Here is a 27,504-nt window from a genome sequence, read left to right as displayed (position 1 = left end):
CTCCCAAGTCGCAACCTTGCTGGAAGCCGAAAGTGAGCAGCGGAAAGTGCGTGGGTTAAGCATAGATTTCGTATTGCCATTTCTTTCCTTCGCTGCCTGTCTCCGTCCCTGTCTGGCTTTCTTTCTTTATTTCTCCAACGGTTTTCGCTGCTGTGTGGGACTTTCATTCATGAAAACTTTGCTCGAAAGTCGTTGGTTCGTATATAAGAGCACGTTGTGCTGGGCTTTACCTAACGGTATATCGGATGTAGGGTTGTGTATGTACAAAGCTGTTGCAACGCAGGCGCAGCAGAGAGTTTTGTTGTTTGTGGAGAAATTTTTGCACGCGCCGCATATCCTTGAAATTGTCCTTCCATGCGATTTCTGTATGTGTATGCATATACATGTATCCTTGTGTGAGGGCCTTCTTTTTGGGTGTAAATATCAGGGTCATGGTTATAAAATTAAACATTTCGCGGAGTCTCCAAAATAACGGAAGCTTAGGGGAGAATTTCGCAGGAGCTTTCGTTGCAAAGAAGACAGCAACTTCATTGATGATTCTGATTCTTCTGTCTTCCATAAATTCTTATCTTTATAAATTAGTGGTCCATTAACTTTTGCATTCAAGTGGACTGAAATATAAGCTGCGCTCTCGCGAAGAAGAGAGTAATCATAAAGTAGGAGCCAGCAAGCGGGAGGAAGTGGGAGTGGGGTGGGTGGGGAAGTGAGAGAGTGAGAGCAAGCTGGTTTGGCTGGCGATTTCAATGAATCAACACGAACACACGCACACCACTGCACAAAAATATCAATGAACTTTACACAAAACTTTGTGAGCGTATGCAGCGTGGAGAGATAGTCAAAATGGCAAAGAGAGAAAGAGAGACAGAGTAAGGTTGAAAGTTGGCAAAAGGCAGGTGTGAAATTTTTGAGCAGTCCCAGTTGTAAATAACTTATTTATAGAATGAAAGTGCAATATCAATGATAAAATAGTAATAAATTGATAAAAATTTTTAATTTAATAAATTATTATTGTAATAATTTCATTTTACAAAAATAGAATAGTAACTTGGTACTTAATCAAACTTTTTTATTCATAAAATTCATTTTATTTTTTCATTTTAAAAGTGAAATTAGCGTAAGAGGCTAGTTAGTTGCGCAAAAATGTAAGACATTGAGGTGAATTGTATTATAGTTCAACGATAAGTTACTGGTGAACATGTTTACATATAAAACCGTGCAGCTTTAATGAAATTATACAACTAAAAAGTTAAAAGATGTAACGTAAAAGTATTAAATACGAGTGCCAAAAAGCAGACAAATGTTTACGTAGAAATAAAAAACATACCGAATGCACAAAATGTTAAATAAATGTTAAAAATAAAATTAAAGATAAAAGCTACAAGTGTAAATACTTGTAATTTCGTTTATAAACATTTGTATTATTAAATTAAATTAATTAAAATAAAATTTATTTTATAATTTCCCTAATGTCGCCTATTGCTTTTTCTTCACACGCTCTTTTGAATCGAGCCAATTTTCCAGTGGGTCTCCTGTGCACTGTCTCTCGCTCACCTTTTTGGAGAGTTGGAGAGGCCTTTGTGCTCTCCTCTCTGCGTTTCATTCGTGTACCTGTGTGTGCGGGTGCGTTCTACCTTTGAGTGTGTATGTGTACTTGTTTCGGAATTATACTACCCATCTCTCTATATTTTTAAAAAGATATAAACAAATACATTTTATCTTTTATGTATGATTTCTACAATTTACTTTAAAACAAGTTATAATGGTGTCGCTGGCTTCTCTTCGAATTCCGACGAAGAATTGGAGAGAAGGAGAGGCCGCCGAGCGCGGGAGAGCAAGTGCAAGTGTGTTTGGAGAGCACCGAGGCTATAAAAGCAGCCCGCGAAGCGCGTTTTTGTAGAGTGGAGAAACATCGCTCTCCTCTCTGAGTGAATGACGGAGAGCCGTGTTACGTATAACTGATACTTACGTATAACTGACACTACGTATAACTGACTCTTACGTTTTTTGTTATTTCCAAAAAAAATTCGCCCGCGCTGCATGTGTGTTCGCTTACTTCGCTTACCATTCAGAAAAACATCAACACAAAGTATGGATATTTGATAGGCAGAGTGACCCAATGAAAAGCTATTTGTTTGGGAAAATATTCAACCATTTTCGAATGTTTTAATAACTCGGCGACAGGTTTCATTCGATTCGGAACGGTTGTTGTTGTTTTAGTGAAGCACACCTACTAAAATACAAAACCACTCACACACACGCGAAACATACACACGGTTGTGATTTGGCGCGCTCTCTGTGTGCGTGTGTACATACAACAAAAAGCAAAAAGAAACGAATTTCGGAGTGCAAAGAAACAGAAAACGGCAAGCGAGAAAATCGGAAAGCCAAAAAACCAAAACAGTGCAAGTTACAGTTTTCACAAAACCAGGAAAAACAAGAAAATTCAATTTGATTCCGAAGATTTTAGCCTGCGAGTGTGTGTGTGTGCAGCAGCAAACAAATACCAATACCAACCTACGGCCAGGAAAGAAGAAGAGAAGCAGCGCAAAGCAGAAGAAGAGAGATGATGTAAACTTTGTTGTAACCAAAAAAAAACAACAAACAGTAACGAATAAAGCAGAGAAAAGAGGAAAACGGGAAAAGTTGTACTTCGAAATCTTGCAGTCTTCGAGTGATTTTGAGAATTCTTCAAAATGCCAGAAACGGAGCAGGAGAGTTGCAACAAGGAGTGGCTGCAGTCGCAGCTGAGATCCCTGGACTCCAAGGAGCTGATTCTTCTGGACTGTCGGGGCTCCCACGAGTACAGTGAATCGCACATCCGCGGGGCCGTGAACCTCTGCATCCCCAGCATCGTCCTGCGGCGCCTGGCACTCGGAAAAATCGACCTGGCCTCCACGATCAAATCGCCCGAGCTAAAGGAGCGCATCCAGACGGGCTACAAGCTCTGCTGGTTCATCTTGTACAACGGCGAGGGCGTGGCCAGTCAGAATCAGGAGGTGGCAGGAGCCGGTTCCTTCGCCGTCGCCATGGACTCCATCATCAGCATCCTGCACCGTCGCCTCAAACAGGACGGCTGCCGAGTGGTTGCCCTTCAAGGTGAGTCATCCAGAAAAATTTGGGATGTGATATTTCTAGGGAAAATGGGGAGTTTTTTGATCAAAATGAACTAACAGCCTTAATTACTAATAGCTCACAGCGACCAAAAGATTTTTACACTGGCTTCCTGCATTCAAATTCAGATCTCAAAAGCCTTGGAAAATCTTCTATCCCGAAATATATTATTTTATAGGTTCTTATACAATTAGAACAGTTATCATGTTTCCTGTTTATTTGTGTCCCTCGCAAGTTAATTCCCAACAATAATCCCAGTTATCCAAATTAAGAATGAATTGTTCAGATAAGAACTTTTAAAAATATATTTTAGTCGAAACAATTAATTTGCAGTTTGTTTAACGATTTTTATGAGTAATCTCACAAAAATAATTTTAATTTAAATAATGCAAATTTTATCAACAATTTGTTTAAAAGTTTAAGAATCCATTTCTAGGACGTACACAACTTTTTCTTGAAAACCGATATAAAATCGGGAAAACTACTAACTTGTTATGGGAAATATTTGTTGATCATTGTTGTGGTATCCGATTCTTTAAATACCTGATACTTCCCAACACGACCCATAAATCAGCAGCGAACATTCCTATCCTAGGCCTAACAAAATCATAATTTATTTATACTTCCCCAATGTTGTTTGCGGCATTTTTAGCCCGAAACCCAGAAGAAACCAAAACAAAACGAAGTCGAAAGAATATAATTAATACTAGCAAGCTCTGCCTGGCCATAAATAAACATCTGCGTGGATTTATTTATTATTATTTTTTCTTTTTTTTGCGGAACAGCATGTCTGGGGGCGGCGACAAAATGAGAAAAATAGCTAAGAATAATGTAATCCGTATTGCTGATAACGCTAGCGCCAGATTAGATTTAAAAATAGTCTGGCTGATCTTGCTCCGTATTTGTATTATAGACTTATACTAGGAATAGATTTCACCTTCCTAAACTTGTTTTTGGCTGACATGATTTTGATTGATGGAAAATTTAATGCGCAAGAAGTCATTGTTGTTTGTGCCTTTTAAGGCATATTTGTTTATATCGTTCAGGGGAACCTAAAATATTATAATAGATCCATTCAGAACGTTATCTTGCTTTTTAAGACCTTTGTTTTAAAAAATTTAAAAGTATAGCGTTAAATATAACATTTCCCCTGCACTCAATTGATTTATTATTTGCCATTATCGCCACAGCGGACAATCAATATTGAAACTTTAATAAAATATCAAGCCAACCATATCGACGGAAATATATCCAATATACCCTGCATTCCTTTCCAATTATGCGGTTTATTTATAAACACAATGCCTCTCCTTGATTGCCCCATATCAATTAAAAGCCGATTTAAATATAAATGTGTTTTAAAAATCATTTGGTATTTTACAAACACGTTCGGAGATTAAGGAAGTCATAAATAAACATCAATTCTGTGGAAGCTTTTTAGGTCTTCCCACTATTGTTGACTATACATTTTTGTTGTGTTCCCATAGATTTGTGTCATTCGGAAAAATGTCACAATTGCTTTTCAGAGACTCGCGGCTCGACTCCCATGACTCAAAGCCACATAAATTGCCATATATGTTCCTATACATATGCTTATTTATGTGCATAAATGTTTGCCTATATATCTGTGCATATAGTCGAAATATATACATAATTATCTGACTTGTCTGACTATGGCTTCGTTTTTATTTTTATCACTTCAATTTCCGTTCGCTTACAAGCCAGCCAGAATTGTGATTGTATGGATAGACACATATATATTTTTTGCCTCTTTACCCCCTGAAAAAGCTTTACGCACGTTCTTCTTTTCCATTCAAATGTTTTTTGTGTGTCTGTCTGCTAATATCGCAAATTGACAAAAGAGCGCCAACAAATGGACCGGCTTTCCAACCTCCTCCTCCCTCTTTTTTTAAACTTTCCTTTGTTTACCGATTTCATTTCGAAAGAAAAATATAACTTGAAAGGCCGAAAAATTAGCATAACATTAAGTGCCTTACGAACTATGACGTCAAGCATTGGAAAGAGATGGCACACCAGAGAGAGATAGCTGCTCGAGAGCATCCTGTGATATCTACCTGTGCTTAGGTAATTAAGAGAATTGGTCCCGGAAAAATTTTACGACCGGCAATACCAGGGAAAGACCCAAAAAAGGAACCTCTTGACATTTGCCAGAAAAACAAAACGGACTGCGAATGAAAATCGGAGTAGGAGGCGAAGGTGGAGAGGTAGCAGCGTGAAAATCCAGTGTCACCTTTTAAAGGATTCCATTGTTTTTCCGAACTGCTGAAGTGCCCGCTTTGTTCAACCGTTTTCCTTAATGATCTCGAAATGGTAAATGAATTCTTCGACCTCAGGGAAATATTTTGAATGGAAACATTTATGAGCAACCGACTTTTATTGCATTTCCCAAAGCGTTCTCAATAAAACCAATTTCTCAATTTAGGCAAGATGCGAAAATTATTTTTTTAAGTCTTTTAACGATTTTTCTTAATGTTCTGGAAATAGTAAGTGAATCATGGGGATATTTTGAGCATATCCAAATTCAAAATCAATTTCACAATCTGGCCACAATCCGTAAATGATTTTCACATTTCGGTGGAAATTGTTGGGCTGGCTGGCTTATCTTATCACGTGGACTGGGGTTGGGTTTATAGGCCATGCAAATGCACAAAAAGCAGCTGTGTATAGAGGAAACTGTAGCATATATATTCTTTATCGGTATGTGTTTGGGGGGATATCTATAGGCTATTTGATATGGTTGCGATTAGAAATGGGGCAGGAAGTTTGGGTTGGGGAGCAAACGGAACTGGGGCAGGTTTGCAAAAAAGGGGAAGGAAGTTTCATGTGGAAGACAGAAAGAGGATGTACCATAATTATACATTCAAGAAATATTTAACATCGTAACGGCAAAACTACGGCCAAATGTAAGTGCCTTTTATATATAAGTGATTTGCCAGTAAAATTCCTTTATAGAATTTAAGCGTTTGTTCTAAAAGTTTTCCAACTTCTGATTTGTTATTAATTTTTTCGGTTTCCTCCTTAAGAATCTCTTAAGATTACACCATGTTCCATGTCGATTAGAGCTCTTGATGTTCCATCGCCTAATGGCCACTCCGTCTAATCCCTTTTTGTGTTCCGGCCAACAGCAAATCTCCAGAAAGCAGCCGACAACAAACCGTCGGTAATCAGCTTAAGCTGCCCGAGCAAAGTTTACCAAGAAGTTCCTACCAATCCTTGGGTACAATAAAGTTTTTCTCCCTCTTTGCCACTAATTAACCTTGAAATTCAATCAAGTCCGGGCAATTATGCGGTCTTTGTCAGCCCTTGATGCTGTCTCTTTCGCCGAGCCAGAAGCTGTCTCCTTTTTTTCTGATTCCTGTTCAGGTTCAGGACAACGATGAAAACTTTATTAAGTCCCTGGGAGTCACGGAAATGCATAATGCATCGCGGGCAGATACGGATTCAACTTCAACTGGCGATGTAAAATTCATTTTAATTAAATGCCACTTTGTATGCATTTCTCGGAATTAAAACAATTAAGATGGGGCCAACTGGGGCACCAACTATATAGGATAGAATGCGAAATGTACACTCTTATACAGTTAAGGTCAAATTACTAGTGGTACAAATATTTAAAAACTAACTAACTAATCTTAAACTATGATTCTATGCAGTTAATACGCAGAAAACTTTCGAAGAGTGGTTGCTGTATTTTAAAATAAATACCAAATGAGGACTACATTTATTTATCATTTTTACAACTATTATTTTGACCGCATCTGCACATAGACGTCTATGTGGACTCATTGCTTTAAACTGCAGCTTATGTATCGTAAACTAAGCATTTCCGTTGACGGAATTTAATTCAATTAGATCTAGCAGAGTTCCGAACCACCGCGGTGATCGTGGGTTCTCTTCGAGGGAGTCAATGAACGATGCATCTCTCTCTGGAGACTGGGAAATCGGGAGATCGCGCGATGAGAGGGAACTCGAACTCGTCTGCTTTATTTTCTGTCTTCTGCCTTATTTCGTATGTTTTTATGGTCAGGCGGATACAAAGCTCCGCTCTGTTGGCAGCCGACCCTTTTATAGAGATTGAACTCGAGCTGCTGCGCATGCGCCATAAAAAACCACTTCGCGTCGAGCCGCCTGCATTTCCACTGGCTTTTCCCAACTGGCTTTTCTCCGATTCGGAGAGTTGTTTGCCTCATTTGCTGTTTTTAACGAATTCGTTGTTGCCGCTTTTTGTTTGGTTTATTAGTTTTTGGCCTGCGACGAGTCGGCTTTGAAAATGTTTTTGGGCCCCGCCGGTTTTCTCAAATGTTTTTCACTGCATTTTCTCTTCACCAATTCAAATATTCACGAAATACTGGGAATCTCAACCAAATGCAACACCCACTGACTCGAACTAAAGCAACAATGACTTGTATAAAGATGAATTTTGAAGTAATGTAAAGTACAAATTGGAGTTATAGATAGATTCTGTTTTTTGGATTTTGAACTTTTAATAGGTTTGATCTGGAAGCATTTAATGAATATTTGAGAACTCTTTAAAGTTCCGGTTGTAAAAGTTAGTACTTAGGACATAAGAAGAGTTATTCTTATTCAGGTTTGACTGTAAACAGTAAAGTAACACGTGGCACAATCCCAAGGCCAACCGTCTCTCATTACGATTTCATGATAACTCATCACAAAGGCTTTCGGCTCCCAGCAGTCCTCCTCCCCCTCTGAGTTTTCTCGCCCCGCTTGGCACCTCCTCCCCCTCGTTTTCTTCTCCATTGAGGCAACTCTGCCAACTGGTCTGCCTTCACCGAAAAATACTCAGCCACAACAAGCAGCTACAAAAAGACGGTAAAATAACTGAGAGGCTGAGACCGTTGGCTCGGTTGCCCACCTACGTGCCAAAAAGCTGTTGGGCCAAATTTGTCTGCGGATACAGTGGGCTAGAATGGGTCATGGGGATCATGTGCCAATCCACCTCTCCATTATGACAGTTTAAAAAACTGTGAAACTATTTTGCACTAGAATCTTCAATGTCTTAGACGGCATTAGAATCATCAGCAATTTTATTCATTACTCGTAGAATAATATACCATGCTTTGCGTCAGCGATCTTTGCACTTGCATATCTCCATGTTCCTCGCACTTTAGCTGAGTAACGGGGATCTAATAGTCGAATCACTCGCCTAAAAAGAATTGAATTGCATTTTAAATAAGGTGTAGTCTCAAAAACAACAAAACGTATTTTTTATAAATCAATCAATCAATCATCAATCTATTCAAGAAATAATTAGATAAAACCATTTTTTATCAAATTGTATTTACTTAGTCAAGTACTTTAAATGCTAAATAATAACCACTTGTCCCACTGTGTCTATCGAACGTACTTTGTTGTTTTTTTGCGGTTTATGTTGTTTCTGTCGCATGCCCACATGCAAAGTGAGCCGAAAGACAGTCGGACATCTTTCCAATTGGAGTTGGCGTCAGCATCTTATAAAGTAATCACAGTTCGCGGCAGTGTGACAGAGAGGGGGATGTGGGGCAGCGAGGGAGATGGAGCGAATCGGCTAAGCCCCAAGAGGAAGGGAGATAGCAACGGCATTTGACAAACAGGGCGTTGGACACTCAGTGAGTGGAAAAGGGAGAGAAGAGGAGAGGTCGTTCGGTCGATCTCTTTTAACTCCCAGCCTACGGCAAAAAGATTTTAAATGTTGTTTTTGCAGCTAGTAGTAGATTTGGGTCAAAGTTTGTGTGGGCTGTAATTGTAATTAAGCAGGCGTTGAAAATGGATAACTTAACTAGCGGCTAACGGGGGGACCCACATTGTAGAACGCCTTTTCGGATGCTGTGAAAATATTTGCAACCCAAACACAGTGAAGCGCCTGTTGATCGCTTAAAGAGTCAAAGTCTTAGAAAAAGACTTTACCCATAAATATCTGGATAAAATATGTATGCAAAAATCCTTAAAAGTTTTTTGTTTATTAAAAAGTTTTACCGGAGGTCAATAAATGGAAGAATCTCTATTTCGACAAATGCTTAGACTTTCAGGATTTCGTGACCAAAACAAATAGAATTTATAGTTCCCAGTTCGAGGTAATGAGGTACGACTGTACTTGCAACATTCCAACGTTGACAGTCGCGGACAAAGCAACAGTAACAACAAAGTACAGGCAATAACAGAGACTTCCGGTCAAATTTGTGCGGGCGTGTTGTCTCTTTCTCCCCACTCTCCCCTCCCCTCCTCCCTCTCCACCCTCTCTCTTCTCGCGGCTTGCATACCTCAACGTTCAACGGAAGTTTCCAGGGCGCATATAACATAAACACTCACACGAGCACACATGGAATGGGAAACGGAGAATCAACGGCGCATTGCAAATGGAAGAATGTGAAAGAAGAACAGGGCGGAGACGCGCTTCCCTTCATTCAATTCTTTTTTTTTCTTAGCGGGGGACGACGCGTAAATTGTTATATTCTCAGAATTAGCAAACAGCAACAAAAAAAAAAAAGAGAGAAGAGGGCATCAAAATGAAATGGAGCTAAAAGTTGTAGTCGATGCGCTTGCATGCATAAATCTACAGTAAATAACAACCACAACAAAAACGCAGAGCGAAGAGGAAAAAGAGAAGAACCAGAAAAAGAAGCAACAGTACGAACGCATTTCATCAAAGTGCAAATTAGCTACAGATTCCAAAACGAGTAGAGAACGAGCCACAAACGGCAGCCGAAGAATCGAAAAAGGGTGGAGAAGAACCAGCCAGAAGAATGGAAAGAAGCTGCAGAAGAAGCCAAGTGAGAAAGAGAGGGAGAACAAACATACGAACCTCTTGACTTCAATAAGTGAGGATATTTAAGTTTCCTTTAACAGGAAAACATATTTATTTCTTCAAACTGATATTATTATCGGTTTAAATCTTCAAAAGTGGAATGGTTTTTGCGAATTGCTTATTCGTTGCATTTCGATTGGCTTTACTTTTTTTTCTTACTTACTCCCACTACCATTAAATGCAGCAGAATTCTTTTCCCTTGACAATTGTGTCCATCTTTCTGTGCTTTTTCTTCTTGGAAAAGGCGCTGAGGACAGGGAAGAAGCTTTCCTTGGAGGTCATATCCCATTTAAAAGATTGAAAAACAAAAACAAATCAGTAAAGTCCTTTGAAATTTGAGAAGTATTCTTTTAGTTGCTCTATTTTAAATTTAGAAACAGAAACATGTGATTGGGAATGCTACCAATTACATTAAATATTTTAAAAGATTCTCCTCTCAGCAGAAAAAGTGAGCAAGTGTCTCCCTTAGCCGACCTTCACTGTGCTTTTATTCATCTGGTGCATATGCAATATTTATAAAATCCCTGGGACCTCCCCCGTCATTCTGTTTTCGTTTCTTATATGCCTTTTTGCGCTTTCAGCATTTCAATTCCAAATGAAATTCAACTCACGTTGTTTGTAGTAGGATAAATGCTACCGTGCAAATGCTGCTGTCGTCGTCGCTGTCTTTTGTTATTTGTCCGCCCAGCGGGTTGCTTATGTCTTGGACATCCCAGCGGGTGGTGGGGGGTTTAGGGGATTGGGGACCCAGTCTTGGACCAAAGTGCGTTTTACTTTTTTTCATTTTTATGCAAACTTTGAGCTGTCTTTCAGAGAGAAAATCAATACCGGAAAATACAGTACAACTTTCTTGGGGTGCCTGCCTAACAGTTTTAAGAGCCTTGGACGTTTTGGCTATACTTTTTGGAAATGTAAATATATTTTTTTGTATCCATTAAGTGAGTTTAATCATTTAAAGTTTAAGTTCAAGTTTTCGTTTAAGTTTTTTAAACTATCTTGCAAAATAAAAGGAAAATTTATAATTAAATGATGCTGGATTCAAAGTTTCCAGGCTGTGGCTCTCTTCTTATATATAAGTATGTGTATCTAGGCCACAACTTGTTGCTCTCCCCAGGCAGGGCTGAATAATAAAATAAATCCCCCTGCAATTACGGAAAGCATCGGAAGAAGAAGAGGCGCCTGCAGCAACAGGAAGCTGCACATTAAACTTGACCCATTTGCAAAGCTTCGCAGCCAAAAACCCGAAACCAACGCAAGCCCCCCCTCAAAGGACACACTCACATTTACAGAGCGCTGGCTCACTTCAATTATCCCGGATTGGTTCGGTTTTCCATTGCGATATATGTACGAATTTTCCCCACGCAACGTTGCCAAATTTCGCCACCACTGCCAACATTGTCAGTTGCCATTTTCAAGCAAATACAGCGCAATATAATTAATTAATAATGCGGCATCCATAGAAGTTAGAAGCCAAAAAAAAGGATCTCTGGATGCACTTAGAAAAAAGTTGTAACTAAATTAAAATTCAAAGACACAATCACAAATAACGAAGAAAACAGATATTTAAATTATTTACGTATTTTCGACGAAATTTTACATCAACAAAGACATCTAAATTAAGTTGATCATAATGTCCTTTATTTAAATTTAAAATTTCAACTCATCATAACATCTTCGAGTGTGGACTCAAGATTCGAAATGGGTCCTGGGGCAATGTATTGCTGCCAAAGCTGCGGCTTCCTGCTATTTATAGCGCACAGCTCCCCAAGGGATGAAGCGGTCCTGTGTGGGGTTGGGAAATTTTCGGGGCGTGCCTAGACCAAAATTAGGTTTTTGCTTATTTACATTTTGATTGATTGGCTTACGCAATTTGACATTTTGCCAGCGACCCGAGCACGGATGCCAAAGGTAATCCCCCGGCACCCACAGCAACCCCTTCCTCACCCCGCACCCATTAGAGGGTCATTAGAGATGGGTGTCCCCCAAAATTTATGGAACACAAGGTGAGGCTTACGCAGTCTGTTCAATTGTTGAACTAAGCGTTAAATTTGTGTGTCTGGGCAGGGAAATTATGTAAGCGGGAATATATGTGTATCTGGGGAGTACTTGAAGACGAGTCGAGTTCTTGGGCAAACAATTTAGCAGCCAGGCAAGTTTAATAGCTGAATAACTCATCAAACAAATAGAAAAGCTTAAATAATTAACATAAGTGGGACAAATGGGTGTAGAGGGGGTAAAAAAAAGGTATTGTAAGTTGTGTAGAACATAAAAGGTTGATATTAAGAAGTAATGTATTAAAATAAATAGATATTGTGATATATGCAAATGAATTGTTAGTAAAAATGCTTTGTCTATCTCTGCTTCATTTATGACGATTCCCCAAGCGAACTTCCTCTGATGTTAAATCGGCTTTCGTCACTAATCATCGTTACCCCTCGACTCCTCTTTTTCCACATGTCTCATTTGCAACTATTAGCTATTAGTTTGTACAGCGATGTAGAACGGACGCCTAACTAGCTTATTTAACTATCCACTCAGTCAGTGAGTCCGTATTGAACGAGTGACTAACTGATTAAGTGAGCAACTGATGCGGTGACTAAGCTCAGTCTCTCATGTCGGCCGCATTCTATTCTCCTGTTGCTTGCAATGCGGAAGTGGCAACAATGGCTGCGAAGAGCTAAAAGAAATTATTCTGTCGCGCAGTCGCTGGATTCACTGGAAAGATTATTATAAAAATAATTTAAAATGGTCTTGAAAAACTTATGCAATATTAAAATATTAAATAAAAACCATTGAGAAACATTGTAAAAAAAGATTTTGATAAATTTATACAAACTAAAACATAAATTGGGGCAAGTAATCTCTAGAAAAAATGGTATTATCTGTAAATGTTTGGATTGAATAGTGTTTTTTTTTTAATTTTTAAATATCTTTTCTTTCCGTGTTGAAACCCACCTCACTCTTTTACCGGCACTTCGTAGTATCCCCTCTTCAATTGCTGCAAATTGAGTAGAGGAAAAAAAAAACGTAAAACTTAATTGAATGCATGAATGAATGAATGAAATGGAATGAAAATGGACTTAACTACTTATGGGGGTCTGTCTCATTTTCCATGCAAATATGTTGTCGTGGGTTGTTGAGCAAATAGTTGCGTGCAAAGTTGCCACTTAGTTTACCTACGTGGCTCCCTCCGTTTTTCGACTTCTCCTTCGGCATTCGTTATTACGGCTGGGTTCATTCATAAATGCAATTTTGGCTTGGAAGGCGGCTTACATAAAGAAAACTCTTTCACTTTTCCACCCACACAAGCCCAAACTCGATGTATATATGTGTATATCAGGTGCAACAGCATAAAAAGCTGTGCGGCGAGTATGCTACGCATACATATTTATATTTGTTGATTTTTTAAGAGGTCTGCCTTCGGTTTTTTTATATATTTCTCTCCATACAATAATATTTTCTTGTGGGCGAGGCATTTATTTAGAATTTTGTGTTGTTTGATGCAGTTGTTACGTTCATTTTTGGTTTTATTGCCGTGGGCGGGGGATTTTCAGAGGCAAGTTTGCCGGTGTGGGCGACTCCCACAGCAGTAACAACCGAAACACATCAGCAGCTCTGGATTTTATACTTGTAGTATTTCCTTTGAAGCCCGTTCGGCAGTTACGTCAAGTGCCCGGCCCAGTTGAATGGCCAGGTAGGGGATTGTAGGGGATTGAAAGTTAGTGGGCAATCAATTGAGACTGTAAAAAGTTAGTGTTTACTTTTTTGTAGAGTAAGGCCCGCTTGTTAAATTTAAGGAAGGATTTAGACCGTTAAAATGTATGGCAATTTAAAGTTTAAAGCCTACTTTAAATTTAACAAGCGGATAGGAGAAGAGTAACAAATCACCTAAACTTAAAATATTATTTAACTATCCTTAATTTTATGAACTTTTGTATTGTTATGTGAAAACTAAGAATAATTTTTTACTAACTAATTATAAGTAACTATCACCAAAAAAAGGAATTTTTAATTAAATATTCAAGACTTAACCAAAGCGAATATGTTAATCTATCGATCACAATCCGATGTCAAACTCTTTGATTGATTATCTTGAAACTTTCACCGAATCAATAATTCGAGGGTGCCCCTAAATGTTCACCGCCCTGCTGGCCGTGTGATATTTGCTAAATGCCAGGTAACTTTGAGGTGTTCTCATATGCAAACCCTGCCGTAATTTCCGCTTTTTACCTCCGGCGAAATGGCCAAGGGCAATCCAAGTGCAGCCAAAGTAAACACGTGAACGTCTGACATTTGCAAGTCGCTTTCCGTGTCTCTCTCGTTCGCCGCATCAATCAATCATGTTGTAATCAATCAACTTCCGTTCCTTAACACGAGTACAAGTAGTTAAAATGTCATCGCTTTCAGACAAGAAAAAGGAACACGGGCGGCAGTTGATTAAGAAATTATTCGGATCGGCGGGAAAAGGCAATGATTGGAAAATCAACAATTCCTTCTTCGAAATAAACGCAGGCGGAAGTGGCAGACATTAATATTTTCCTCAAGTTTTTTTCTATCTCTGACTTATTTTCCTCTGCACTTTGTTTATGCCAAGCTGGAAAAAATGTGCCTCATGAATAAGAGCACGGAAACACGAAGAAAAATAATTTCCTTTTTAACATTCTTTTGTTATTTAATATAGCTTGGAAATGTACAAATTCTCCGATATCTTTTTAAATTTACAATTACAGAGAATTACCGATTTAATGCATTATAACTGAAAGTTTAGGAATATAATCTATATAAAAATTCTATAATTTTCCCTCAGTGAAAAACATAAAAAATTCAATTTTTTTTGGGGAAAGAAGAAAAATGTAAACAAAATTGGGGCCACGTTGGGTGGGGGAAAAGCACACGCACCCGCCCACATCGATGGGAGATACTAAATGCTCTATATGCATATGGCTAATGGATATGGGGCCCCAAATGGGACTCGCATTATGGTGGCCGTTGTGTTTTACGGCTCTTCCTCGTTCCTCATTCCTCTTTCCTCATTCCAGTTGAAATCGAAAAGCGACGACTGCTGACTACTGACTCATTGACAAATAGCATTGAACTGCAGGCGTTGTCTCGTGGTCTGGTTTTTCATTCATGCCAGCACTCCCCATTCTGCCACCCAGCGCCTCACAAACGCACACATGCGTGCGTGTTTATATAGCAATATATGTACATATAGGTACCATATATTTATAGTACCCGAGTATCTGACTATCTGGCATTGTGCAACGGCCGGCTGAATGCATTTGCCAGACCAGAAAGCACCAGATTCGAATCGACCTGGGTGCGAGTAAACAACATTTACCCACCGCAGCACACATTGCGTATGCGTAATATCGATTTCTTCAACTCCAAAACTCCCCCCAGCTCCAATCCCTACGACAAACAATTCGAAAACTCTAACAAAAAAGAGCTACGGTGCATGGAATGCGGCTGAAGAATTTATGGGCCGAGAGTGATTAAAAAGGCATTGTGGGCCTCGGGAATGGAACGAAATAATGGGGAAAAATGTGAAGTTAAATAGCTTTAAAATTCCAGTGTACAGGCTTGGAAAAAATATGGAAATTTTGAGATCTTTAAAAATGTGAGTTTGAAATTTGTTAAACCATGTTGTTGAGAAATAAAGTGGACTCATTGGGATTACGACATTGTCTTTCTTGATTTCAAAACAATAGAACAAAATTATAAAGTTAAAAAAAAAATTTATTTTAGTATTTTAACAATATTTAGTATTTTTTGGTCCACATGAAAGTTTTTATTTATTTGTTTATGTATTTAGTTTTCAAAGCGAAACTTAAAGGTTATAGCACATGTATCCTTTTTGCAACGGTATAATTTACAGTTCTTTAAATGAAAATTTCAAAATGATTTAATGAAGTTAGATATGTATATTGAATTAGCGTTGAAAATAATATTAATTCATATTAATTAAATAGCCTATATTGACAAATTCATCTTAAAAGATGTATCCTTTGAAAATCTAAAAAATTGTTTTCTTTACATTTCTCTCAAACTCAAAATTCCATTTATAAATTTCCGCGGAAAACTTTCGAAACCGGCGTAAACAAAACCATATAAATAGATATGGGAATAGAAATGTTCGCTCTGCGCCGTGTTCCGCTGCATGCATGTGTTCAACTTCCGGCTTGGGGGCTCTGCGGAATCCATCAATGGGCTAAACCGACGAACGTTTCTCGATTCGCTGGGGATTCGGGCATGAATTCGGTTTTGGGGTCTGGTCGCGTATCGGGTTCTGCATCCACTGTTCCACTTAAGGGATCTGCGTCATCTGAAACCGCAAATGAATTAAACAAGGCACACACTCGAAAAACGCCCACAGAATGGCAAACCATACAAGGGCTCCCCCCCTCGAAAAACACTTCTCTAACTGTTTTCATGCGGCAAAATAGAAAAAAGCGTAGAAAGACGCGCCTACGTCATATCCGTTGGGAGCAAAAAAAAAAATGGAAAAAGGGGTGAACGGGGGAATTTGGGGGATTGGGGGTTCTGAAGTGGTACCTGTGAATGAATAGCGTTGCGGCTGTGGGTGTGCGCTCGTATCTGACTGCTCGTTGTATCTGCGGCTCTGTTGAAACCCAGCGAAGTGAGCTAAAAGTTATTTAACTCACGTTTTGTCTTTTTTGCGGGCGTTGTTATTTTTTATATTTACACACGGAGATAAACAAAACCAGCGGGACAGTCAGATAAGCAGAAAAAATAAAAGTAGTATAAAAAGGTTATACATACTATAATTAAAAACAAGCAAATATAAAAATAATAATGAATGAGCGGAACAAATCTTTCCACGAAAGTAAACGCCATTTTTATAAATATAATAGTAATTAAATAAACAAAAACAAAAAGTAAAAAACTAGTAAATAAATGTAAAATGTACAAACAAAATATGTGTTCAAATTCCTTATAAATACAAAATGATTAGAGGTTTTTAAATAAAATAATGTTACCCTTAAAAAAACCAATGAGCGAAACCAATCGTTCAAAAAACTCATTCATTGTTTTTTTTTATTGTGTCAATTTAAGAGGAAAAAGTATAATTAAATATTAATATCACAAAAAAAAATGAATGAGCGGAACAAATCGTTTAAACCCCCAACTTTTATCTCCCTTTTTTATGTAGCTTCAAAATTATAAATAATAGCAACAAATTTGGAACACTGTGGGGGCGAGGTTGATGAGTTCATTTAAGTGGGTTGCTGGCTTAGTGGTTTGCTGGGTGCTTTCATTCCAGGTGTGCTGATGTTGTCAAAATCCGGTTTTCTAACAAATATGAAATATACTCAAAAGCACTTTTTTGTTTGCTCGTATTTAGTTTACGCTTTGTTCATTTCAGCAATTTGTTGACGCGCTTTTTTTCAAGTTTACATTTCCAACGTTTTGAAGGTCGTTTCCACTGTTATTCACGTTTGTTTTTGTGGTTTTGTTTTTTCTTTGTTTTGTGTGAACTCATCAATGAAACAATCTAAACACAAAAGCACTCACAAGTGTGACACAGAACGTGACAAAAAAATATAAACAAGAGAGAACGCTATAGTCGGGTGCCCCGACTATCAGATACCCGTTACTCAGCTAAAGGAAGTGCGAAGGAGGAGATAAAAACTTTGATCCGCCGTAACTTTTTAACGAATGGTCCGATTTAAAAAATTTCTTCTACATTTCGATAGGTATTGATAAACACCACAAAACTGCATTTTTACTTTTCCGAAATATTAAAATTTTTAAAATCGTATATAAGCGATTGTGGGCGTTAGAGGGGGCGTGGCACCCTTTTGAAACAAACTTGCGCTGCGTAGGAACTCCTAGAATCTGCATGCAAAATGTCAATCTTCTAGCTTTTATAGTTTCCGAGATCTCAGCGTTCATACAGACAGACAGACGGACAGACAGACGGACAGACGGACAGACGGACAGACGGACAGACGGACAGACGGACATGGCTAGATCGACTCGGCTAGTGATCCTGATCAAGAATATATATAGTTTATAGGGTCGGAAACGCTTCCTTCTACCTGTTACATACTTTTGCACGAATCTAGTATACCCTTTTACTCTACGAGTAACGGGTATAAAAAGAACTATAAAGATATAGATACTCGCACAAACTCACAGATGTGTGTGTGTGATTATAAGCCATATGAGGGTAAAACAAGTGGAAGACGAGGGGAAACGATTGCCATATAGGCAGAGATAAATTGTGAATATGAACGACTGCTAGTTTATTATAGGGAAAGTTACCTGTAGCGGTAAAGTGATTTGAGGTTCTAAATGGGACACAAGTGAGTGTAGGAGGGGGTTACGGGTTTTAAGTGGAAACTACTTTATGGAGTAAGATTAGAGGAAATATTTAAAATAATTAGTAAAATTTACAATATTAATTATGGTAATTAAAAAAATTCGCATTTCTAATAGTACTAATCTTTATTTAAACACCAAAACAATTTAAATTATTATTTAAACTTTAATTACACTTTAAAAACTCTGTGCAATTTTCAGCTTAAGAGCTTATTAATGATAGACGATGAAATATTGAGGGGATGACCGTACTATATTATATACCTAAAATATTTTTGGGAAGCTCGCAGAGATTTTAACTTAGACCACTTTTAAAAAACCATGACAAACGCCCTTTCCTGTGAAAAGCTTATCCCACAATTCCTCGTTATTCTGCATTTTATTCAAAGCTTGTTTCCATCTATTCCTTCCGATCAATTCGATGGAACTCGACGTTGGTCTAACTTCGTTTGAGCAGGAAATAGCTATCAAATGCAGTTTGCCATGTCACACTGTGGATTGATATCCATGGCCATGGCCGCTTCGCAATCGGTGCAAAAATAGCCTCCCCCCTTTGGCTTTTCCTGCTTTTCAAGGAGGCGGCTATATCTCGGGCTATTTTTAAAGTTCTGCGGAAAGTGCAGATTGAGCCGGCAGAGTGCGTATACCACCCGTTGGCCGGCCAATAGGTTGATAATAACTGAACTCTTTGCTGCGCCTTCCGTTTTATTCAATTTGCTGTTTTTCGCATTTAATATGCGGCAAGTAGAAAATTGTAAGCTTCCGTTTTGCGTTATGCTGATGAGCAGTGGCCGTTTGCCTTTTTTGATGACAATTCCCATACCAATCTCAAGCTTAAAAATATAGAAACAGCATTTCCGTTGATACGACCAGTCGCACTTCCGTTTTCAATTGGAGAAACAGAAGATCCCCATTATTTCCCCCAGACATTTTCACTAACTTTTCCTTCTTTCCCTTTTTTTATGAATGATTCGCTTGCAAGAATTTCACGCATACTTGGGTTAGGTTGGGTTAATAGCAGCAACATGTCGTGTAGGTGTTGCCTTACCAAAGACGAAAGACCAAAAAGCTACACTTGGCCAAGCATAACGAACGTCAAATTCCAGAGGCCTCAAATGACATGCTGCTGGCCAAAAGAGGCTAGAGAGATTCAAACAGCATTCTAAAGTTTCCCCTTTTCCTTTTTTCTATCTTGCAGATGGCTTCTCCAGTTTTCGCCAGGCATTTCCGGAATGGTGCGAGGATGATAATCAGGCGCACAACAAAGAAATGGAATCTAGTCGCAACGTACAGACCGATCAGTTAATGGGTCTAAGGTAAGAGGAAAATATAGGATATAAAAAACAAAAACAAAGTTAAATTAAGTTCAAATTTACTGACTACAGAAATCTCGGAATTTTGTTTTTTAATTTTTTGTACACCCCGTTAATCTTAAATGTTCTTGAAAGTTTAATGAACGCGACCGGGAATACCACAGAAATATCAGTTATACTTTATTATAAATTTTTTTAACGTACTTTTTTATATTATACATACGATGAAACATTGAAAATGAGTTGCCTTAATGTTTAAAATGAATTCATGATATACTTAAAACTAAACTTTTATTTATTTATTTCAGGTCCCTACGCATTTCCACAACGCATTCCGATTCCGCGTGCAGCAGTTCGGCTGAATCTTCGGATTGCGAGAGCACCGGCCACCATCATCACCACCACCATCATAATTTCAACGAGGCGCCTGTGGAGATTATTCCAGGATTATTGTTCCTGGGAAATGCCTCGCACAGCTGCGACTCGAATGCATTGCAAAAGTACAACATTAAGGTGAGTCCTGGTGGCGCTTTATTATAACTTTCATAATTACTAAGCGTGTTTTATTGCATTTTGCCTTTCCAGTACGTGCTGAATGTGACACCAGATTTGCCAAATGAGTTTGAGAAGTCGGGCATTATCAAATATCTGCAAATTCCCATCACCGATCATTATTCACAAGATTTGGCCATGCATTTCCCAGATGCCATACAGTTTATAGGTAAGGTTCTATTATTTCTGTACGAAATAGTTCCTAAATTAAAGATGTATAATAATCAATATCAATAACGACTTTAAATGCCTCTATTATTATTTTCTTTTAACTTTTCCAAATAGTTTGTTTTATTTGTTGATTTAACTATCTTCATTTTAATTTTTCAAACTCAAAAGATAATGGTAATTTATATATCAACAATTTTTTAATATTTTCCTTTTCATTTTAATTTTTCAAACTCAAATAATAATGATACTTTAGTCATTATATTTTTTTAAAGAAGTCAATTGTTTTATTTTGAGTATAACCTTCCATGGAGTCCCAAATAAAATCAATTTAAAATTTGAAAAGAGACGAGGATTTGTGACATGGTTGAGGGCCTATGATATCATCCTGTTTTGCCAATTCAAAGCTAATGCTCTGTTTTTTTTTCCAAAATCCACAGAGGAAGCGCGGTCCGCCAACTCGGCAGTGCTGGTCCACTGCCTGGCCGGGGTTTCGCGCTCGGTGACCGTGACGCTCGCCTACTTGATGCACACCCGTGGCCTGAGTCTCAACGACGCCTTTATGATGGTGCGGGACCGGAAGCCGGATGTGTCGCCCAACTTCCACTTCATGCAGCAGCTGCAGTCCTTCGAGAGCCAACTGCGCTTGAGTCCGGGTGACGAGCAGGCGATGGACGAGTCCGGGATGATGGGCCCCAGTGTGGTGGGTCTGGTACTGGGCCCCGCATCCTCCGGCTCTGCGTCCAATGTCCTGGCGACGAATCCCAGTGTGGTGGCCTCGCGTTGCGGACGCGGCTCCAAGTTCTCGTGCAATTGCATTGCGCCGGACTGCAAGTGCATGCAAACCGGCGGCTTTATGGCCGCCCACTTGGCCAAGGCCACGGGGGTTTCGCCGGACTCCGGCATCGAGTTCGACCGCTGGACCCCGTCAGACACGGGTCTCAAATGAGAACAGCTGGGCGGTAAGAGTTTCGTGCTGCCGCCAAGTCAGGAGATCCTTGCTGCGGCCGTCGCCACATCGCCGCCGCCCATTTGCCTGGCGGTAAATCCGGATAACATGTCCCCGGCCAGCACCACCAGTTCGTCCACATCGACCACGACCACGGCGGAGGCGGTTTCCGTGGTGGAGGTGGTGCAGCATCGCGATCAGGAAATGGCCGAGGAGGACATTGAAACCGGCGGAGAAGACGATGAGGAGGCGGCCTAAGCGGCAAAGCCTTTCCCAACTTGGTTCTCACACAAAACATCCGTTCGAACACATACATATGAGCCGCTTATTCAATAGGGGTACGAATTCAAACTTTAAACCATGTACAAAGTCTTGAGGAACTACCCAACGTACACATATTAATTAATACCACATAAATAAATTAATGTTTAGTACATTTTTAAGGTCAGATACAAACAAAATCCAATGTTATCCACACGCAAACCAACTACAACTATACAAAAAGAATGAAAATACTAAAATATATAAAATATATTTATATATACGCAGTGTACATGTTTGTGTTTAACTCCTAAGCCAAGTCAAGAGAATAAATATATACGAAAGCCGAAGCAAAAATAAAAAATTTAACTTTAAACCGATTTTCTAGGCATATAGTTTTATTTTTAGTTTTAAATTTTTACTAAAACTCGAAATCGTTTATAAATGTACAATTTGTTAGATGCGGAGCGATGGGCCGCGAAAGGGAGACCCATTATATAAATATACCTACCACTTAATTACCGAATGCCAAGTCATATAATTGTAAAGTGAACTAAAATCCCGAATATCGAAGAATTTTTAAAATTTAAAACAAAACAAAAAACACTAAAACAAAGAAAATAAAATTCAACCATTTGCACAACACAAATAACCACACAAAAAACTTTTTGCCAAAAAGCAAAACATTTTTTATGTTTTTTTAAAGGGTGGTCTAAAAAATATTGGCACAGACCATAAAAGTATGAGATTTTAGGAAGGATTGAAAATATGTCTAGATTGTAGAAAAACACATTCTACTAATGATATGTTAAAGTTGGAGAACAGCAAGATGGAAATAAATGAAATGATTAATTTGTTATGTAATGGATATGAATAAAGTTGTATGTCAGCTGTTTTCCAGTCAGGCAATGTTGGTACAAAATTTTATCAGGTGACGTTTCAAGAAACAAAACAAAAACCAAACTAAATCTGAAGAATGGTTTACATGTAATACAAACAAGAAAAAAAAAACTAAAAGTAAAATAATCCCAGAAACTTTTTTGGAAAAAGAAGGCTGTGCGCAATATAAAAACAATATATTTAAACGTAGAGGAAAGCAGAGATTTAATACACAATTTGATATAAAAAAGGTTGATATGCCAGAATGGATTGGTTAGTTGGATTCATATGACGGTGAAAAACTTTCTTTGGCCCAAGGCTTGGATTGGTTTCTAGCCAAAGCTCGACTGATTCGATTTGATAACGATGGGAGGGATGGTCATGTGGTAAGTGAAATGGTCAGAATATTCTAAATTTTAAAGCTCAGGAACTAAGTGCAGCCCCTTCAAAGGGTGCGCAAGAGTGCGATATAGATATGCTTTGGGAAATGTAGAACAAAACTCGAGTTGCGAGTTCAGAGTCCATAGAACTCATCATCCAATATCATACCATAGAAATTATGTCCACTTTGAAGAGTTTTTAATTGTAAAGCAACCGACGTTGCTAAACGGGACTAGTTTTGATTAGAGAAATGGCTTTATTTAAGCAAACGAATGAGTTTTTATTAGGCAGCTAAATACGGATTGAAGTTCCTGTTGAAAAGGAAGCTTGCTAAGCTAGTTGCTCTAGCCCATAAGATTTTTGCATGTAAACCCCTACGATTTTGAACGAGCTTTCCCAGCTAAGCGCCAAAAAACTGGGTAAAATAACTTAAGCATTATACAAAAATAAAATGCCAATTTAATGTTGAAAGCCTCAGTCAGTATAAAATAACTAAGAATACAATTATGTACTTTTGAATGGCATAGAATACGTGTTTTAAATCAAATGCGAAATTAAAAAAGTCCCAACAACCCGTAAATAATTGTGCGCCAAACGTTTTGCCACTTAATAAATTGAGATAACGGAAAATGTATTAAGAAATGTCTGCTGATCCATGTGACAAATTCCAATTTTTTGAACGGCACTAAGCGATCCACTTTTTACAAGCGAATGCAAATGGATTCAAAACTCGGCTGCCAGGCAGCGCATTTGTTGCTAATGGGCTAATTGCTGAGATTATTTTTCTTCTTTGGTTTTTGTTAGCGTAAGATAAAAAATTTTACATATTGTACATCTGAGTGTTGAATTTTTCCATCAATGTTTAGCACCAAGATAATGAGAAAATTAAGCGACAGTGCCAACACAAAAAAAAAGAAAAAACACCCAAAAATAAGTATTTAAAGTTTAACGAAAATCGAAATTGTACCTTGAGAAAGTCCAACAAACATTATTTGTGGCGGTAGCACTGGAACCTCCAGTTGCTAGCAAACCAATCGATAAATAGTCAAACAATAAAGAAGATTACCCTTCTGTCAACGTTTAAGGACGAATATTCTATAGCTACCTAGTTGTGTTTTGCACATTTTGTAAACTTTACAACACGATGAAGGAAAACCGAATATATAAATAAACGACAGCCCCGCAGCGTTATATATATAAAAAATATACTTATACAGGATACAAGAAAATAACTAATAAACCGTTTTTAAAACCCGTGAACAAACTACAGTTGAACATTTGTTTTATTTTGTAAACATTTATTTAAAACAAGTGAGTAAATTAGTCCTAAAATGAAATACATAACGGATTAGGATATTAGTGGCTCTATAAAGCATTTTCTTGGGTGGTTTATTTGTAGCTTTACAGATAGCTAGCAGGGATCTTATGGCTTGAGTTTCAGTTCTTATTATATCATTGGGCAAGTATTTCAGTTTCAATGAGTTTCAAAAATAATAAATTGATCTAAATTTCCAAATATACCAGTTTTTATACCTTTACCGATAATATTTTAAAACACAAAATTTACCTGAAAACTGTAAATTAATTTGAATACCAATTAAGTACTTGCCGTGCCTCGGATTTTACTTTAAAATAATGTAATTAGTTTTAGAATTATTTGACACTTTTGAAAAAGAAACAGCGCAGGACAAATTTTTAATTTAAAATTGATAAAAAACAAAAACCGAAGCACGCTTGGAACATTAATTTATGATATAGTTGAGATTCTTTATAGCTTAGCGACTATGACAATTGACAAGAGACAAGGAACAAGTGCAAAATATTGCGCGATCTGATACAATAAATGCTACATAAAACGGAAACGACTAACACATTATTGTCATCCTCCAAATCCAGAATTAATATCGAACTCATCTACAGACCCTTGTTGAAGTAGACACGTTTGGGCACATTGCCCCGAGTTTTCTTCTCGATTTCCTCATAGAGTTCCGGCTCAAAGGTGCGCATCGTTGAAGTGTCCAGGGAGCACTGCTGTGGGAACAGAGCACAGGCAGTGGGCACCATGAAGCAGAGGCTGAAATGGAGAATGGATAGCTGAACTTCAAGAAATAGACATGGTAAATATAGCCACTTACAAACAGCCAACCATCAGGGTCTGGAATGGGGCGTTTATCCACTTGATGCGCCTGTAAGCAGGCAGCTTCTCCAGCCTCTCCATTATCAAAGGTAGCACCAGCATTCCGGGCGCCGCCATCGCAATCCTGGATACAACCACCTCGCCTATTCCCTTGATGGCTGCCAGTCTACTCTGGCCCACAATCTCTCCGTCCTCGTTCTTCACCTCGATGCCATTCAGTATCTCATTCTGTCGCATCAGCGGAATGTTGACAAAATTGGCCGCCGCCACAGCAGCAAAGGGCACAAATCTTTGGAACAGCGGACTCGCCTTCTTCGACCAATAGTTCTTACACCCGATAGCCGCTATTAGAGCCGATGTCGTGGCCGATACATAGGCCACGCCCAGCTGCGTAACGCTGGTGGGCGAATTGGCATTGCGATTCGTGTAGTTGACCACCGCATTGAAGGACTGGTTGATGAACTGCCAAAGAACCACCGCGGGCACGGTGCGATAGAAGGCCAACATGCCCCCGGTGATCAACATGCCACCGGGCACCTAAAAAAAAAGGAAAACAATTAGTTAAAATGGTCAGCAGATCACTTAGAAAACTCTTGAGGCGAACGGAACTTTGTCGCTAAAGAGAGCCGTATTGAAATACATATTTCATAATCATATCAGACAAGGTCTGTAAAATCTCTAGAGATTAGAAAAAGTAATATATTAGATAAACGACTCTGAGAGTTAACTTTTGCGACCAAAAGAAAAAGTTATCAGTAGGCGAAAATATTTTTGAAACATAAATATTTTAAATACAAATTTTTAAATACAGTACGAACTAGGAAATATTATATACAGGTTATTAATTGTCGAAATTAATATTTTAAAACTTAAAAATTGTCAATAAAAAAAAAAATAAATAAAAAATAAAGAACAAAAAAAATTGGTAATCAATCTTCAAGATTTCGAATTCCGTAGTATTTATTTATCCGTCTAGTATTTATTTCGTGCTTGGTCTGTATTTTTGGCAAACCATTCACAAGCGTCTACGCCAGACGATTCTATTTTCATCACCCCACGTGCCAAATTCATCACGAGACTTGCCTGAAAACTCATGCGACCGCAAAAGTTCTGCAGTTCCCCAGTATCCGGATGAAATGCCGAGTTATACAGCTTCATGTTGTAATGTACTTCCTCCGGTTTCACCTGCGGCGATTGATCACCTTTCCGGTAGCGTTCAATCATGGTCTTGGCTTCGAGCAGGCGATCGCTGGAGAGGATTACGGTCCGGGGATCCGTCATCCAGGCGAAATACTGGAAGCGCCCAGCAAAGGTGCTGAGATCGAAGAGCGGCTTGTCCACATCGATAAGGGCTGGGAATATTATTATTTTAGTTATTAAGTTCTTTAAAAATATCTTTGGGTGCTAACAGAAATCCATGATTGATGCTAAGCGATTGAATATTTTAGACTTATGAAAGACTTTTTCAAAAATGTATGCCTTATCAAGGATTATTTAAGAAATTTAAACTCTATAATGGTCCGAAAAGTATGAAATAATGTTCACACTACGAAAAAATCGGTCGGTTTCCATTCGCCGCAATATCAGTAAAATTTTATTTTAATTATTTAAGTTTTAGTAAGTACGTTTTTTAAAAAAAAAAAGAGTTTTGCGATAAAGATTGCAATTGGCATTTAAAAAATTAGATTTTAAACATTTTTGATTTCCTGAGAGTCAAAAACTGCAAATTTCAAAAAAGAATTTAAATTCAAATTCAATTTTTAAATACAAATAAATTGAAATTTTAACTTTTAAGATTTTAACAGAAGATACAATTGTATTTTTTCCTGGTAACGGTCCACTTTAGGATCTTATTCAGATGGATTTCTGAGAGAACCCTGCTAAAGCTTGGGTTTTATTTGATTCTTACTTGATACCTGCGACATTTTGGCTGTTGATCGACTTGTTTAACTGTCTGTAATTGCGAGTGGCTTACGTAAGCAGTAAGTTTCAGCGGTTTATTGCCGGTTTATTGCGGCTTGTTGTTGTTTCTGTGCTGTGCTTTTGGCCCGATTTTCACATTAGGTGTTTACTTAGGGCCGCGTTAAAAGCAAATGATTCTGTTTCATCCACGCACCTGATCCGCCAGCTGTTCTTTTCACTTTTCTGCCTTGTAATGCGGTTCAAATGTCCCGTTTTTGTTTTTCTTGCTTGCCGTTTTTTTGGCACACTTCCAAATGGCAAAAAACTAATTTGTTTGCCGCTCTCTTTTTGCTTTTTTTCTCTTCTTGTTTATCCTTTCTGCTTGCTTGTTTATCCGCTTGCACCTCGGAAATGCTGCATTACCCAATTAAGCACTTTTTTGTAGTCCAATTTAGCGGCGACTAACTCGCGAGTAAAGGTAAATGCTAATTCAAATTGTTTACGAGGCGGTGGAAGGGGGTGGTTTAATAGTATGACCTTGCGCCTATCAGGTGGAAAATACCTATTGCTAAGCTAAAAGTGTTGAAGATAATAGCTATAAATTTATAGCTAGAAAGAAAATTAACAACAATAGCAAATTAAAATTAGTCGATCGCTAATTTACATTTACCACATTTTGGAA

The 27,504-nt window shown here is 38.3% G+C and overlaps 2 protein-coding genes across 2 annotated transcripts; one reads left to right on the top strand and one right to left on the bottom strand.

Moving 5' to 3' along the window:
- Positions 1 to 1,886: 1,886 nt before the first annotated feature.
- Mkp3 (Mitogen-activated protein kinase phosphatase 3) lies at positions 1,887 to 21,903 on the top strand. Its single transcript, XM_044393754.2, has 5 exons — positions 1,887 to 3,096; positions 19,479 to 19,596; positions 19,902 to 20,106; positions 20,179 to 20,314; positions 20,754 to 21,903. The coding sequence occupies exons 1-5, from the start codon at positions 2,694 to 2,696 to the stop codon at positions 21,260 to 21,262; spliced, it is 1,371 nt and encodes a 456-aa protein (XP_044249689.1). The 5' UTR covers positions 1,887 to 2,693; the 3' UTR covers positions 21,263 to 21,903.
- Positions 21,904 to 24,060: 2,157 nt separating this feature from the next.
- On the bottom strand, positions 24,061 to 27,322 carry Sfxn2 (sideroflexin 2). Its single transcript, XM_017159259.3, has 4 exons — positions 26,830 to 27,322; positions 26,004 to 26,272; positions 24,919 to 25,457; positions 24,061 to 24,857 (listed from the first exon to the last, which is right to left on the bottom strand). The coding sequence occupies exons 1-4, from the start codon at positions 26,843 to 26,845 to the stop codon at positions 24,698 to 24,700; spliced, it is 984 nt and encodes a 327-aa protein (XP_017014748.1). The 5' UTR covers positions 26,846 to 27,322; the 3' UTR covers positions 24,061 to 24,697.
- Between the last annotated feature and the right edge of the window lie 182 nt (positions 27,323 to 27,504).

This window comes from Drosophila takahashii, chromosome 3L, assembly GCF_030179915.1.
Source record: "Drosophila takahashii strain IR98-3 E-12201 chromosome 3L, DtakHiC1v2, whole genome shotgun sequence".
Classification (NCBI taxonomy): domain Eukaryota; kingdom Metazoa; phylum Arthropoda; class Insecta; order Diptera; family Drosophilidae; genus Drosophila; species Drosophila takahashii.
The sequence above is the reverse complement of the archived record's forward strand: the minus strand, read 5'-3'. Positions and strand labels throughout refer to the sequence as shown.

Coding starts and splice junctions, on each gene's coding strand:
- Mkp3 (XM_044393754.2), top strand. CDS start 2,694: ATGCCAGAAACGGAGCAGGAGAGTTGCAACAAGGAGTGGCTGCAGTCG. Junction 3,097..19,478: donor CCGAGTGGTTGCCCTTCAAG/GTGAGTCATCCA, acceptor TCTATCTTGCAG/ATGGCTTCTCCAGTTTTCGC. Junction 19,597..19,901: donor GATCAGTTAATGGGTCTAAG/GTAAGAGGAAAA, acceptor TATTTATTTCAG/GTCCCTACGCATTTCCACAA.
- Sfxn2 (XM_017159259.3), bottom strand. Junction 25,458..26,003: donor GCGGTCGCATGAGTTTTCAG/GCAAGTCTCGTG, acceptor CTTTTTTTTTAG/GTGCCCGGTGGCATGTTGAT. Junction 24,858..24,918: donor ACCCTGATGGTTGGCTGTTT/GTAAGTGGCTAT, acceptor TCTCCATTTCAG/CCTCTGCTTCATGGTGCCCA.